The sequence below is a fragment of the Parambassis ranga genome, chromosome 6 (assembly GCF_900634625.1).
Source record: "Parambassis ranga chromosome 6, fParRan2.1, whole genome shotgun sequence".
NCBI classification, from domain to species: Eukaryota; Metazoa; Chordata; class Actinopteri; family Ambassidae; genus Parambassis; species Parambassis ranga.
The window spans coordinates 15,338,923-15,354,406 of NC_041027.1; the positions used below are offsets into that span (position 1 = coordinate 15,338,923).

The window sequence follows — 15,484 nt, forward strand, 5'->3', positions numbered from 1 at the left end:
AAAAATAATTAAAAACATCTTGATTTATTATACATGTACAAAATAAGTACAGAATCTCTCTTTTAAAACCATGAAAAGTGGGTCTGCTGCAAATTCTTTTCTAAGAAACCTTCAACAACAAACATCAACAACAACAGGGCAGAGTGTGCTGATCGGTCTGGTTTAGTGAAGAACACACAGAACACTGAACACACGGCAGGAGGATGAAAACAGTCCAACAGAGACATGATCGCATGCATTACATGTGCAGGGGTCGCCTCTGTCATCAAAACCAACACTAGAGAAGAACACAATTGCACTGCATAGACAACAAGACAGCCAGTCAATGGAGTAGCACCAGAGGTTCTGCAGGGATTAGCGGCAGTGGTTATACAGTATGACAATAACTGGACCTCACTGTTTAGCACCTTTGAGTGTGTGGGTGACTTCTTGTTATGAGGTAGCCATCTACATATTGCAATGAAGGTGAGCTTCTTCCTCTGTGGATGAATTTAGAACAAGAAGACACTTCACACTTTTTACAATTTATTTGACACCAGAGACATGGTACATATCATTAGTTGTTTTCAATGTCCTTCTGCAGCGTTCGAACATGGCAAAAGTCACCTGTGTTTCATTGTGTGTGGATGTTTGTTTTCTCTTTCAATCTCCAGGGGGATTTTTTTACACAAGTATATATTATTTTCTTGTTGCCAGTGGAAACAAAGGATTCTTTTTAAAGTGTCCGTGTGGTCGGGTTCAGTTGAAGTAGCAGTCCCAGGAACTTCTCATGATTAGAAAAAACACCGTCTTCAGTAGAGTGGTTTTTAAGCGTGTGGACCAATGGCAGCCGAATGAGTTTTGAATGCATAGAAAAAAAAGGATTTAGAGATGACTGCTAGAAAAAAAACAACAATGTCATGTCCATATTTTTTCATTTTTACAAGAAGCAAACAGGGCCGACTTGGACGCCAAATTCCTGATCAGGTGCACCAACATCCATAGGAGCAATGTCAATGATGGGCAGGCGAGATGTTTTTGATGTCTTGTAGTCGATGACTGTCTTGCCCCATGAGCCAGTGTGTGACTGTGGAGGGAAACACAAAGGTCAGAAAAAACACTCGAGACCACGAGGAGGAGGATCAGGCTCCTGCAGAGAGCACTCACCGTGCAGCCATCCTCGCTGACGGTGTATGTGAAGCGGCTGTTGCCCTCGGCTCTGATCTCGATGTCGTTGGAGCCCTGGAGCAGCAGGGCCTTCTTCAGGTTGCCGGTGGCGGAGTCCATGTAGGCGATGCTGTTCTTGCAGTGGTATGTGATGTTCTGAGAGGCCTGGTTGGACATCAGGCGCATGAAGGTCATCTGGATGCTGACGTCCTCGGGATCAGCTCCATTGCTGCCATACTGGAACTGCAGGACAGAGGGAGGAGCAGGGACAGTGTCACAGGTTGTATCAGCGTGACCGCACGCTGCTCTGGGATTAGGGTTAGTCTGCGTTCTCACCTGGAATCCACCGGTCATGGACTCGCTGAACCAGACGTGCTTCTTCTCTCTGATGTTCTTGCTGAGGTACCAGTTCTTCATGGGAACGCTGGACTCACTGGGGGAGATGCAAGTCTCACCAGTCTCCATGTTGCAGTGGACCTGGATGGCGTCCAGAGGAGAGCCCTGGTTGGGGTCCACCCAGTACGTGCCTGTGAAGCAGGGACAGAGGACGGTTTAAAGCTGAGCTCACTCTGACTCTTTGGCCGCAGCCTCTGTCAGACCCGCACTCACCGCTCTTCCACTCAGGGTGGCACATCCTCAGGTCGCGGCACATGCGGGCAGGGCTCTTCTGGGTACCGTCAGGGCTGCGGATTTTCTCCACCCTCTGGGTCAGGGTCTTCAGGGTGGTGTCGACCTCCATGTCACGATCGCGCATCATGTTGGGGTCGTCGGCGCGGTAGTGGCCTCCACGCAGGGGATCGGGGGCCTTCTCCTGAACAGGCTGGCTGATGAAGTCGAATCCACCGCCGGGAGATCCAGGAGGTCCTGGGAGACCGGGAGGTCCAGGAGGACCCTGTTCAGAGACATGGGGAGTTCAAAAAATGTGTCTGAAGGTTTGTGAGAAAAATAAAGACGAGAACACAACTTACAGCAGGTCCCATCTCTCCATTGCGACCACGAGGTCCAGGGGGTCCAATGGGTCCAGGCATGCCGTTCACACCATCCTTACCAGCGGCACCAGAAGATCCAGCAGGTCCCTGTGGAGTGACGACAGAATGAATACTGAACACACTCTGACAAACTAAAGGTCCATTTATCTCTGCAACTAATACCAGAAAAGGTGAATGTGTGATATAACAGCTGCACATACTCTAGGTCCAGCAGGGCCGGAGGTACCGGCAGGTCCTCTCTCTCCAGCAGTTCCCTACAGGAGAAAAACCACTTTAAGTATCGCTTGTCGAGCACTGCAGGAGCAGGCGGCAGATATCTGATGTCCACGTGTTACTCACAGCAGGTCCGGGCAGACCCTGCATGCCAGTGAATCCTCTGTGTCCCTTGTGGCCTCTGTCTCCAGCCTCACCAGCCTCTCCTCTGTCTCCCTTGGCACCAGCAGGGCCAGCAGAACCACGGGCACCGGCGGGGCCAGAAGGACCAGCTGGACCAGCGGGACCCTAAAGGCCAAAAGATGAGGTTTAGTTCTGCACAGTAACTAGCTTTTAATTATGTTTTTAAAGGCAGGCTTGAAAGGGGGGACTTACAGACTCTCCACGGTCACCAGTCTTGCCAGATGGGCCAAAAGCACCAGGAGCTCCAGGAGCACCGGGAGGTCCAGGGGGTCCAGCCATACCAGTCTCACCACGGTCTCCCTAAAGAAGTACGTCACCTGTGAGGTCAGCTACAGACTAAAGCAAAAGGCCAGATATTTCAGTATGATGGGGGGATGGGGGTGGGGGGTGTACCTTGGGGCCAGAAGCTCCGTCGCGACCAGGGGCACCATCGTGACCAGTAGATCCCTGTGGAAAAACAGTGGGAGTCAGCCATTATCCCGTGACAGTGACTGTGAATGTCTGAGGTCCAGACAGAGCTCATACCTCACGACCGGCCTCTCCAGGGGCACCTGACAGTCCAGGGGGTCCAGCAGGTCCAGGAGGTCCACGCTCACCAACAAGTCCAGAAGGTCCCTGCTTTCCAGGCTCACCCTGAATACACAAGGGAAAAGGTCAATGCTCTGGATTCTGGATGCATACAAAGTCTGCAGAATGGACCCTGGGCACTCACAGAGGGTCCGGGCAGACCAGGGAAACCACGCTCTCCACGCTGTCCAGTGAGACCTACAATACCACGCTGTCCAGCAATACCTTGGGGTCCTGGGAGACCAGAAGTTCCCTGCAGAGGAGCACATAGAAGTCAGAGCCTCATTTACATCAGCAGCAGTTCATCTACAGCAGGACAACACCACTTACGGGGCTTCCATCAGAACCAGGAGAGCCCTTGTCTCCGGGGGCTCCAGGAGCTCCAGCAGCACCAGCCTCACCAGGGCGACCAGCAGGGCCAGTCTCACCACGACCTCCTCTGGCTCCATCTTTGCCGACAGGTCCGACAGGTCCAGGGGGTCCAGCAGCTCCCTGAAATGTTTCACACAATGATGCTTTAACACATGAACAGGTCTAAGGATCTTCAGTCAATGATTCTGTGCATGGGGGCCACTTACAGCAGGGCCAGGGGGGCCAACTCTGCCGGCGGGTCCGGGGAAACCAGTGGCACCCTATGAAGACACACAAAATGAATGCAAACAGTGTCCATCACTATGTCCCCATGTCTCAGCTGCCATGAATACTTACGGGGGATCCAGCACCACCACGGGCACCCTTGGATCCAGGGGGTCCAGCGGGTCCCTGTGCACAGAAACATTTCACACTGAAACACAAACACTGACACACAACTATGGGTTTCGCATCACTCCATTTATAGCTGCCCTACCTGAGGACCAGCAGCTCCAACAGGTCCGGAAGGTCCGGGAGCACCAGCGTCTCCTTTGGGTCCGGTGTCACCAGTCTCTCCCTTGGCACCAGGCTGACCATCAGCACCCTGAGGTCAGAGGACGAGAGGACACAAACATCAGAACAAGGTCTTCTGTGGTCAGTGAGACTGGAGTGCTTTATTTAATGTAAAGAGGGAGGGACTCACAGGAGGTCCAGCGAATCCAGCAGGTCCAGAAGGTCCAGTCTCTCCACGCTCGCCCTGCAGGAGTCACAGTCAAAGCTCAGTCAGGGGATTTCAGCTCGTTATAGAACATTAAACTGTGTTTGTTTCACAGAACTCACAGGGGAACCACGAGGTCCAGTGGGTCCAGCAACTCCAACAGGGCCACCCTCACCCTAAAAGAGGAGAAAGAGCAGGAGAAAGAGGAAGAAGAACGGGTTCAGCAGACATTTGGTTGTTTCATCCGACTGTTAGGAATCATGAGCCTGTGTGGAGGGCATCTGCCTGATCTCACCTTCTCACCCTGAGCACCGGGGGGTCCAGGGACTCCAATAGGACCAGTCATACCGCGGGAGCCATCTTTGCCTGCGGCACCATCAGCTCCCTTAGCACCAGCGTCTCCCTGAAAAGAGACAGCAGGTTATAGGAGATGATCGGTGGCTCCTGCAGCCGGCCGTGCTGCCTTCACACTCACTCTCTCTCCTTTGGCACCGGGCAGGCCACCGGCTCCGCGCTCTCCGGGCATTCCCTGCATACCGGGGGAACCGACACCACCGGGAGCACCACCAGCACCGGGCTCTCCCTGCAGAGGTTAACACAGATGAGTGGGGGTTAATCATGGAGTAATACAATGGACAAATTATAATAACATGTGAAACAATATCACAGCTCATTATATTGAACATGTCGGCTAATTCATGTCAGCTGGAGACCTCAGCATGTTTGTCCTTCACTTCAATAAATCCTGCACGTACGAGAACGTCTACAGGAATCATTTAAATTAAATGAAGTCATGTTTTATCACATTATCTGTGTCTGGTTTCTTCTTTTTGATGGTGTGCAGAAGCAGACTGGATGTAAACACTAAGATCTGATCCAGTGTCACATGTCTGTGGTTTACAGGGATTCATTCTGCATTTTGTTAACCTACCTTTGCTCCATCGTTACCAGCAGGGCCAGGGGCACCACGGGGTCCAGTAGGGCCAGCAGCACCAGGACCACCACGCTCACCAGGGAATCCTCTGTCACCCTGACGGACAGAAGAGGAAACATCAGGGTTTTTTTTAACGCTATGTTTACCAAAGAAGGTAAAAATGAGATCAGATACTCACTCTGGGTCCAGATGGGCCAAAAGGTCCGGCCTCACCAGGAACACCCTGAGAGGAAGAGGGGGAGGGAGGAGGTTACTATGATGTGGAAACAGAATATTGATGCAAAACAAAACATCTACCGGTGGATTCGTACCTGCTCACCAGGCTTGCCAGTCTCACCAGTAGCACCTTGGGGTCCGGGAAGACCCTGCATAAGAATACAATGTTAAACAAACAGCGATGAGCCGAGCAGCTGGAAATAAGAAGAAAGAAGCTGCTGGAGTCTCAGACACCCACCTGAAATCCGGGAGGACCAGCAGGTCCCTGCTCTCCCTTCTCTCCAGCAGGTCCCTGATCAGAGAGCACAGAGGACACATGTCATGTCACCTGAAATGGAAATGTTAAGACATAAAATAATGCAGGTGGGATACATACAGCAACACCAGAAGGTCCGGGGGCACCAACGTCACCATCTTTACCAGGAGCACCCTGTGGAGAAAGACATCAGTGTTCAATCGTCATGTTTTATACGCAGTTTATATTTAAATATGCATCTTATATTCACTTACAACAGCACCAACAGCTCCAGCAGGGCCTCGCTCGCCGGGCTTTCCAGCATCACCCTGTCAAAAAGAAACAGTCCTCACTTACACCTGCTGCACAGACTCCTGTTTGACTGTCACTGAGCACAGGTCTGCTAACTCACACCAGGTCCCTTAGGTCCGGGGAATCCCATAACACCAGGCTGTCCTCTGGCTCCAGAGGGGCCAGGAGGTCCAGGGCGGCCATCTTGTCCAGAAACACCCTAAACAACAATGGAGAACATCCTTTACAGCTTCCATTCCTCCCACTGACTCACACCAATATTCAAAAACTACCATCGGTACTCACAGAAGGTCCAGCTTTGCCATCAGGACCGGGGCTACCAGGGCTACCAGTCACACCCTGCAGAAACCAGGCCACATATCAGACACACCAGGATCAAACAGAGTCTTTGTTGTGCTTCATCTCACATAAACTCACCTTGGATCCAGGAGCGCCAGGAGCACCAGGGCTTCCACTCTCACCGGTGGCTCCCTGAGATCCCATTGGTCCAGGGGCACCACGCTCACCGGGGGCACCCTGTCACACAGGTGGAGATGAGTCGGCACAGGTTCTCTAGTTAAACAGAAGCTGTGGGAATTGTGGGGTAGACAGACGGACTCACCTTTCCACCAGCAGCTCCATCAGCACCAGGGAAACCACGAGCACCAGGAGCACCCTGAAGGACAGACACACACCGTCACTACTCGACCTGCAGGTCCGAATCCCCCCGGGAATTTAACATACGTAAAAGACATGGAGGTTTCTGACACACAGTCAGAGCCCAACATTTGAACAACATAACATACACGCTCTCCAGGGGGTCCACGGGGTCCAGCACCACCAGGCTCTCCACGAGGTCCTCTCTTTCCCTCCTCACCAGAGGGGCCAGGAAGTCCCTGGATTCCAGCTGGGCCCTGAAGGAGACACAAAAGTCAGTTGAAGCAGCCGGCTTAAATGGTCAGGATGCAGAAGGAACCAGCTGAGCATCAATGGCACTTACAGGCTCTCCCTTGACACCAGCCTCTCCCTTAGGACCAGGAGCACCAGGGTCACCCTGTGGGCAGGAGCACACACATTTCATGTTTGTGCCAATCAGGTCATTCTGATATCAAAAATCTCAAAACTCCACACGTCACTCTGCACTCACATTGTTACCCTTGGGACCAGGAGCACCAGCACCTCCCTGAGCTCCAGCAGGACCACGAGCACCGGGGAAACCAGGAGCACCAGCAATACCAGCAGAACCCTGTGGGAAGGAGAGGTCGGTGTGTAACAACACTTCCTGTGCAGGAACCGAGTGGAATAAACAGGAGGGAGGGGTTTGACACTTACAGTAGCGCCCTTAGCACCAGCCTGACCATCGGATCCAGGAGCACCCTGTTCAAGGAGCAACACAAACCATTGAAACATGTGCAGCTGTGACAGTCTGTACAATAGTGCAGCTTCTACTCACAGCAGGTCCAGCGGGTCCAGCAGGTCCTGGGTTACCGGGCTCACCACGGGCTCCCTGGGGTCCATCAGAACCGCGGCCTCCCTGAGGGCCAGTCTCTCCCTGTGGAGGGAAGAAATAACATCTCAGAGATCTGCTCCTGTAATGCTGCGGTGATCGCTCACAAACAAACACACAGCAGCTTCACAACACGCACACATGACTGAACACCTCCGTCTGCTCACACCACAGACACACACAGCTGGTGTAAAGGAGGTAAACAACAATGCAGCCTGGAGTCTTTGAAGTACAAATACAGACTCTAACAGGGGCTCAGACACTGAAGTGATGTGTCCGTCATCACTGACTGCTGCTTCTAAAAATAACTCAGACATGAGCCACACTTTAAAGCTGACCCTCACTGATGGGGTGGGAGGTGTACTGGTGCCATCTGGTGGCTGACAGGTGTGCCTCCTGGTGCGGTTTTCTTGCTGTTTAATGGCTGACAAGGCAGAGTGTGTTACCCACCCACCCCTGTGCTCATCAGGCACAGACCCCTGTGATTCTAATGTGATGATGGCACAGCCAGTCAGGAGACTGAAGGGTTAAAATAAGCCTCTGGTCCTTATCTGAAGTTATTAACGGCAGGTGAGCTGCACTGATCTGCTGTACTAATAATCTGGTAATCTAAGGGCCATATGATCTGATATGACATATCAAACCTGCTGGGTGTCTCACCTTAGCACCAGCACCACCAGGGAATCCAGGGGGACCAGCGGGTCCGGTAGGTCCCTGAAAATAAAGCACAGATAATGTTAGCATCCATATTTAGCATCAGTTTGATGCCACACTGTGTGAATCTATAAATAACCTGCAGGAAAACAGCACCAGGTACTTACAGGGGGACCAGCGGCGCCGGTGTTTCCATCATTACCACGAGCACCCTGCAGAGGAGAGAGGGGACACATACATCAAACATCTGCCATCAAACATTCAGGGAGAGGAGGAAGAGGAGGAGGAGGAGGAGAGCTTACAGAGGGGCCGGCAGCTCCAGGGCGGCCTCTCTCACCAGGGAGACCACGAGCGCCCTGAAAGAGACATGAAACAGAACAATGTTAGCAGGTACGCAGCTTTTAATAGGATCAGATAGAACCGAACCCTGAAGAAATGCCCACCATAGCTCCGGGGATGCCGTTCTCACCAGAGGCACCGGCCTCTCCCTGTGGACAAACACAAAGGAAGGTTATTTTCCAACATCTGATCAAACTGAATCATTGATTTGGAATTTCTGATTTTCTGCTGGTTCTACCTTAGGACCGGCAGGTCCAGCGTCTCCCTTAGCTCCATCCAGACCGCTGAATCCCTGCAGACAAAAACCAGTGAGTCACCGCTCAAAAAAACAAAAACATAATAACTCTTCATCCTCCAGACTCACTCTGTGTCCCTTGATGCCGGGGAGTCCAGGGGTTCCAGGGAATCCACGAGCACCCTGCACGAGGGAAAACAAGGTTTCAAAAACATCTCATGGATTTTTCAAGACCACAATTACCCACAATTAGGTAAGTGTGGTTGACCCCTCCTGACCTTTGCACTCAGCAGGGACCACTCACCTGAGGGCCAGCAGCTCCACGCTCACCGGGGCGTCCAGCTTTGCCAGGCTCACCCTGCGGAGGACACACAGGGAGAAGGTGAACAACTGGACTGCATCAGCACACATGGATGGAAATAAAAAGTCACTTACATCATCTCCGTTCTTTCCGGGGGGACCAGCAGGACCACGGGAACCCATGGCACCCTGAAAACACCCATTAATGACAGTGTCAGCACAGGGGGAGCATCTTCATATTTAAAGTGAGAGTTATTAGCTGAGCTGCTGTGTGTGAAGACAGATGTGGAAGAGGACATGCACTCACATCTCATCACACACACAGCAGGTGGTCTGAGCAGAAGATGGCGTATACTCACAGCAGCTCCAGGCTCCCCAGGCTCTCCAGGGGGTCCAGTGAAACCCTGAGGACCCTGAAAAGCACATCAACACAATATCTCAGAGACACTGTCGCAGATCTGACAGAAGAAGGGGAGCAATGTGAGCATGTCGTCTCATAGCTGATAAGGAGATACTTACACTGGAGCCAGAGGGTCCAGGAGGACCACGAGAACCCATAGGACCCTGTTGATAAAGAAAAGGGTTAAATTGAAGTCTGTTACATGTTGTTGATGTTCTGACAGAAAGCTCCTCATACCATGGGGCCAGGGACAGGTGGGCCGCTGGATTTGGAGTGATCAACGTAGCTCATTTGAGGAGAGAAGTTCTGTGAGGACAGAAGACGAGACAAATATGTTACATCACATGGGACACGACTGAAAAGTGTCCTCATTTCCTCATGGGTGTTTCCTGTGGACAGGAACTCTCCTGAGTCTTATCAGACTTCCTAAAGGAATCACTACTGCTCAGATGTTCAGTAAACCTGAGGACAGGCGGCTGTATGTGTCTGAGACACACAGTCCCACCCTGCCTCATGTTCCTAATGTTGGACTGCAGAAATAACATAAACCCAGACAAGGCCTTAAGACAAAACTTTTTAATGAGTAGTGTCCTCCGTGACATGGTGGTACTTACTCCGCCAAGGCCAGGGGGACCTGGGGGGCCAGGAGGGCCAGGGAGGCCAGGCTGTCCGGGGATTCCATCATTGCCAGGGGGACCAGGAAGACCCTGTCAGAAAAGTCAGGGAGGCGCGGTGAGGGGTCAGTGGTGAGCTTTATTCATCAGTCCAAACAGCCTGTCACACTGTTTGTGGCTTCACAAAACCAGGTGAGAGGAGATGTTCTTAATCATTTCCTTTATGTGAGCTTCGAACTCTCAGTGACCTACTGACCTTGTGACCTAACTATTGAAGCTCATGGACAATACAGCAGATTAATCCGCAGTCAGGTCAGCTCACGGCGGGCTAACAGCAGAGCTGTACACATGTTTATATTTTTACCCAGCTAGCTGGTGGAATGTGACTAAAACCAAACACTAGCCTTAAGAATCTACTCGGGACCGAGGCAGAGACTGTCCCTACAAAAACATCTGATGTGACAATGAAGACAGATGTGTTTGTGGAACCTACCCTGTCTCCCTTGGCACCAACGTCTCCTGGGATTGGCTGATAGATGGACAAAGAGTAGAGCCGGGTTAAGGTGTGAGGATTAAACGTGATGTAAAGATTAATGATGAATGATTAAAGACAAACTACCTCTTTGGTATCAGGAAGTGTGACTCCTACAAACCAAGAAAAACAACTGTTAACACAACATTCATTCACATTCAGATGCTGCATGCTGCTCAGCGGGCTGGAGACGGCTGCAGCTTTATATATTTAACTTTAACATTATGGCTGATAAACTGAGTCAGGACAGGGACAGCTATTAACCCTGCTGCACCCTGCAGGGCACTGCTCAGGACGGCATGATGGGAAATTACACATTCACTGCCACACTTCGCCAAAGATCAGGTATAATCCATGTTTAAAGAATGCAAATTAAAAGTGGGAATATAATCCAAAGCGATTCTTTAATAAAAATCCTCAAGCAAGCAAGCGTGCAGGCCGAGGGAGGCCGAGGGAGGCCGGGGGAGGCCGAGGGAGGCCGAGGGAGGCCGAGGGAGGCCGGGGGAGGCCGAGGGCCTGGGGTCCATTTTGAGGCCAGTAATGGTGCGAGGAGAGGTGAGGGAGAGGGTGGGGACTAGGTGGCGCCACAGAGCTAATTAAAGGTCAGAAGTGGTGTGGGAAGTACCATCTGTGTCGGGGCAGATGGGGCAGCACTCTCCGTCGGGGATGATGGGGTCGGCGCAGTCGGTCGTGTCCTCACAGATCACCTCATCACACATAACAGTTCCGCTGTCACAGACGCAGATCTGGCAGGGCTCTGGTTTCCATACATCCTTGTCGTTGTACACCTGTCCCTCTGATGTGCAGCTGCCGAATGTGACTGAGACAAGACAACATCAGGGTGAGTTCAGTGATAAGAAATGACTGGTGAGGTCTGACATGAGTAAACACAGCGTGCAGGTGTGTGTGGTCTGTGCTGGAACAGCTCAACTCAGAAAAAGAGGAGGAACGCTCAGTAAAATCATCACCAACTATAAATATTATTCATGTTCTGTTAATGAGCTACAGTCCTCATGTTTGGTGGCAGAACGTCCACACAGGTCTGTGGGAACTACAATAATAATCCAGGCTGTTTGTCAGATTACCAGCTGAAGATTAAACAACAGTTCCGGCAGATTTTCTCCAAAAACAAAAAAAGAAAAGTGGGACATGACTCAGAACCTGAGGCAGGGCCTCACACCCAGGAGGGCAGAGGTTTTGGAGGATAGATGCACGGTTCTACTTCTCGCCACCAGGCGGCGCTGTTACCCCGCAAACAGAGGCTTTCCGCGCCCTCTCCTGGATGGTGATTAATTAATGTCTAGACCTTTTCACTGTCGACGTCAGATTTTTCCACTGTGACCTTTTTTCGGTAAACTAAGCTCAGTTTTATACAAACTGGGAGAAAAACCCCCCAGTGGCTTCATTTAGAGTGTAAGAACCACAGGGGAAACTTTTACCAGCTGAAAACTTCTCACTTATTAACTCTTAACCTCCAATCTGTTCTCCTTTGATGAAAAAACAAAGCAATGAGCTGGAGGGAGCCTTTGTTAAGCCCAGGGAGGAGCAGGCTGCTTTCAGAGACACTAACAATAAAATGGAATCACTGGGTTTTTTCTGCCTGCGCTTCAACTCTCTGAACCCAGACGTGCTCACTGCGCATCAGAGAGGGCGCAGCTGCTCCCTCAGGTCTGCGCTCCAGCAGGACGCACTGAGCGTGTATCTGCACGTCAGTGCGAGGAGCAAACAGTAAAGAAGAGATCCGGTCTATAAACTCCTATCCGCCCGCAGAACTCCCCAAAAAAACCGTCTGACTGTAACAACCTTCACCATCTGCGCGCACTGGAGGCAGGTATCCAGAGGACGGCCAGTCCCAGTCCCGGCTCAGCATCCTTTGGGTCTATCAACATCCTGAGGTCCCAGATAACTCAAATCAATGTGTAAAGTGATACTTACTATCTTCCTCGCCTTGACCTCTCGCCAGAAGCACCGCTGCGCTGAGCAGCAGCGCTAACCGAATATCCACAAAGCTGAACATGTCTAAATATTAGACATGTAGATTCTTTGTGTCAAGGGAATCCTCTGTTTCTCCTCAGACGCCACTCATACACGGTAGGGTCCGGTCTGTGTGTAACTCCAATCCAGACCCTAGCAGAAACTCCCTACTGCCTAAACAAATGACTTAGCTTGGCTTTTATATGCCGCAGGTTTTGGGGAGGTCCTGCGCGCACCAGAGAACTAAACATGTTCAGGGGACGGAGTCCCTCCTTCAGCAGAGAGGGGGGCCGTCTTAAACCATGTCAAACAAGTTCACGTTTCAGCTCAAACGTGGATGATGAGGAGGCTCATCATTCACACACCGGCCTGCGCCGCGCACACGGCTCCGTGACGTTCAGCGGATTTACTTTGTCTTTTTGTCTTCTGACGCGAGGCTCTGCGTCTCCGCAGGTCTTTACTGGTCTGGATTTTAATAAGAGAACAGGGTACGAGTACGTCCTGTTTTATTAAGGCTGTGCAGGGTGGTTAGACTTCAGTTATTTACGTTCATTTGCTCAGTGACGGATGGAGATATGGTGTCACCTGGAGTCAAGCGTGCGTAATTTACGCACGAAGCGCAAACCAGGCGGAGGTGAAAGCATCAGGTGTGCTTCTCTTTATGATTGTAAACAGTTCTGCTTATGAAGCACTTCTGGCCCTCACACACACACACACACACACACACACACACACACACACACACACACACACACCAAGGAAAGTAAATCTGTTCACACTGCGGACTGTTTGGGCCTCCTGAGTATCAAGCACCTGCAGATAAACACCAGCATTGTTTAAATAACCTGACACACATCCAGCTACTGCCAAGTTATTATTAAAATAAAGTGAATAAATATGGTAATATTTACCCCCCCCCCCCCCCCATTACCCCAACACTTCATGTGCAGCTAGCCCAGCTAACTGCAGGCACATTAGTGGTGATGTCTGAGGAAGAGGAGGGAGGGAGCAGTGGGAAGAAAACCTGGCAGATCCTCAAAGCCGTCTGGTGAAACTGTGGACACGTTGCAGCTTCTACAACAGTGAGGCCAAGCCTGACCTTTCCTGCACACGCACATACATGTCGATGATAGAATATAACCTGTGATTATTGTGCTGCTTGACACAATGCATGCATTTAAATTAGAACCTTACAAACTTATTTCCCAGTTTGGAGATGGTTTGTAATCAAATACCAAAAAATCCAAACAGCAGAGCACTGACTGCACCAGGCTGCAGAGCCCCGTCATCTGTGAGATGTTGCTTCAGCTGTGAGCAGCATTCACAGTTATGTGGTCAGCAGGTAGCAGGTATTATTTAGCACCTGTTCCTCATCTAATGAAAGCACAGTTCACAGCTGTCAGTCTCCCCTTCAAATTCCTGCTCATGTGTCCTCCTCCTCCTCACCCCCACAGTGCCGTCACAGTGCCATCCATCACTGGCTCATACAGGGAGAGATGAGTTTAAAAAACAGGAGCAGCACATTCACTGTGATTTATCTGTGAGATGTGGAGCACAGTGAAGCCTTCAGACATAAAGGAAAGAAGTTTCCATGGTGGGTAAAGTGTGTGTATCCTGTGTCAGAGTGCTGCAAACAATGACATATTATGAATATCCTGGTCCTTTCATCTGTGATCAGAGCAGACTAGGAGTGAATCTGTGAGCAGCGCTCTCAGTGACTTTCCATGAGTGAAATGAAGCTGCAGCTCACAGCAGTGTTTAAATAGAACTGGTAATTTTCTGCTGTTTGCCTTGGACTCAGCTTTCTGCAATCTATAATATAAAGAGCTCAGACTGGTGGTTTGGGTGGAAGCACTCGCTCTGACTTCATGGCATTGTAGCTGCCTTCAGCTATCGTAGCTGGAAGCTACATGTTTTCTCACTGCCAGATCAGATACCGAGCATATTCCAGCTAATAAAAAACTGCAGCGCTGTCCTGCAGTCAAGATAATCTGACACAATCCAAGCAGTCTTTATTCGCCAAAGCAGGTAATCAATAGAAATCTACCCGTGTCCTTGTGTCATGATGGGAGAAGCAGAAAAATAATTGTACTGGAGGATTCATGCTCTGCAGACTCAAGGGAGGAAATTCCAGGTTTGTCATTGGCAGCCTGGGGAAGAGCACGAGCCCAAGATGTAACAGGTTCTGGGAAAAGGTGTCCTCAGCTGTGTCATGTTCTAAAGGTCTAAAAGTTCTTAATGAGAACAGAGCCACGAAAAGTAAAGAGAGATGAACCGACACTGAGGGGGCAGCTCTACTGAGGGGTCCGCTCTAACACTGAGGGGTCCGCTCTAACACTGAGGGTCAGCCTTAATACTGACCTTCATGGGACTATAGTAGTGCTCCTAATAGGACTTAATATTAGGTCATTATTAAACCCCTGGTTTACATCAGGAGTGTGCAGACCTTGCAGGGTACATAAACAGGCCTGCATTCCCCAGCAAGCCTCTGAGCTACAGTCAGCAACACGTAGCATCTGCCTGCCTCGTCCACGTGTTTCTACTTGTAGCTCTCTGAGCCTCCACTGCTTCAAACTCTACAAACCCTCTCTCTCCCTCCCTCCCTCTCTCTCTCTCATTGTCTCTCAGTCTTTTCTCTTAGGACGTCTCTTCCACCACTTTTAGGTTCCTGGAGGGCCTTTATTTGCAGTTTAAACTCTGATGTCTCCACGGACCTGCTGCCTGCTGCTGTTAAATCTTTGGGTCATTATGATGTGTATTATCTTCAATGATGGGTTTTCATGCTTTGTTTAGGCAGCAGCTCGCTGCAGGCCAGCTGCTGCAGACAGATTACAGGGTGGAAACTGTACAGGATCACAAATAAAACCTGTTGCTGCGTGGTGTGTCTTTATCTTCATTTTCAAAATGGTGATTAACACAACAACTTTCCTGACAGTGACTCGGAGGCGGCTGCCTTGAGTTAGGAAGCGTTTCTGTTCCTGTTCACCGTGCAGAACAAAGCATCAGTGAGGAGGACGCCACCTAACTCCAGACTGATCCAAACAAGATGGAGTATGAGTGGAGCTCAGGCCTTCACTATGCATGAT

At 50.6% G+C, this 15,484-nt stretch overlaps 1 protein-coding gene across 2 annotated transcripts; it reads right to left on the reverse strand.

The window, feature by feature from the left end:
• Window positions 1-144: 144 nt before the first annotated feature.
• col1a1b (collagen, type I, alpha 1b) lies at window positions 145-12,589 on the reverse strand. Of its 2 annotated transcripts, XM_028407634.1 has the most exons (50): window positions 12,360-12,589; window positions 11,050-11,244; window positions 10,512-10,537; window positions 10,386-10,421; window positions 9,893-9,985; window positions 9,516-9,584; window positions 9,398-9,442; window positions 9,238-9,291; window positions 9,014-9,067; window positions 8,883-8,936; window positions 8,708-8,761; window positions 8,582-8,635; window positions 8,448-8,492; window positions 8,307-8,360; window positions 8,172-8,216; window positions 8,011-8,064; window positions 7,297-7,395; window positions 7,176-7,220; window positions 6,991-7,089; window positions 6,844-6,897; window positions 6,650-6,757; window positions 6,466-6,519; window positions 6,282-6,380; window positions 6,150-6,203; window positions 5,965-6,063; window positions 5,828-5,881; window positions 5,694-5,747; window positions 5,556-5,609; window positions 5,413-5,466; window positions 5,280-5,324; window positions 5,099-5,197; window positions 4,643-4,750; window positions 4,463-4,570; window positions 4,290-4,343; window positions 4,153-4,206; window positions 3,946-4,053; window positions 3,807-3,860; window positions 3,677-3,730; window positions 3,429-3,590; window positions 3,244-3,351; window positions 3,057-3,164; window positions 2,925-2,978; window positions 2,724-2,831; window positions 2,475-2,636; window positions 2,336-2,389; window positions 2,115-2,222; window positions 1,756-2,038; window positions 1,483-1,673; window positions 1,147-1,389; window positions 145-1,066 (listed from the first exon to the last, which is right to left on the reverse strand). In XM_028407634.1, the coding sequence occupies exons 1-50, from the start codon at window positions 12,439-12,441 to the stop codon at window positions 920-922; spliced, it is 4,353 nt and encodes a 1,450-aa protein (XP_028263435.1). In that variant the 5' UTR covers window positions 12,442-12,589; the 3' UTR covers window positions 145-919. The 2 variants fall into 2 exon arrangements, with proteins under 2 accessions (XP_028263435.1, XP_028263436.1); XM_028407635.1 differs by lacking the exons at window positions 2,336-2,389; window positions 2,475-2,636; window positions 2,724-2,831; ... (4 more) ...; window positions 3,677-3,730; window positions 3,807-3,860.
• Window positions 12,590-15,484: the final 2,895 nt, after the last annotated feature.

Excerpts from the sequence above, each read along its gene's own strand:
- col1a1b (XM_028407634.1), bottom strand. The coding sequence starts at position 12,441 with ATGTTCAGCTTTGTGGATATTCGGTTAGCGCTGCTGCTCAGCGCAGCG. Across the intron at positions 8,493-8,581 it reads CTGGACCTGCCGGTCCTAAG|GGAGAGGCCGGTGCCTCTGG; the intron begins GTAGAACCAGCA and ends GTTTGTCCACAG. Across the intron at positions 6,381-6,465 it reads ATGGAGCTGCTGGTGGAAAG|GGTGCCCCCGGTGAGCGTGG; the intron begins GTGAGTCCGTCT and ends CCTGTGTGACAG.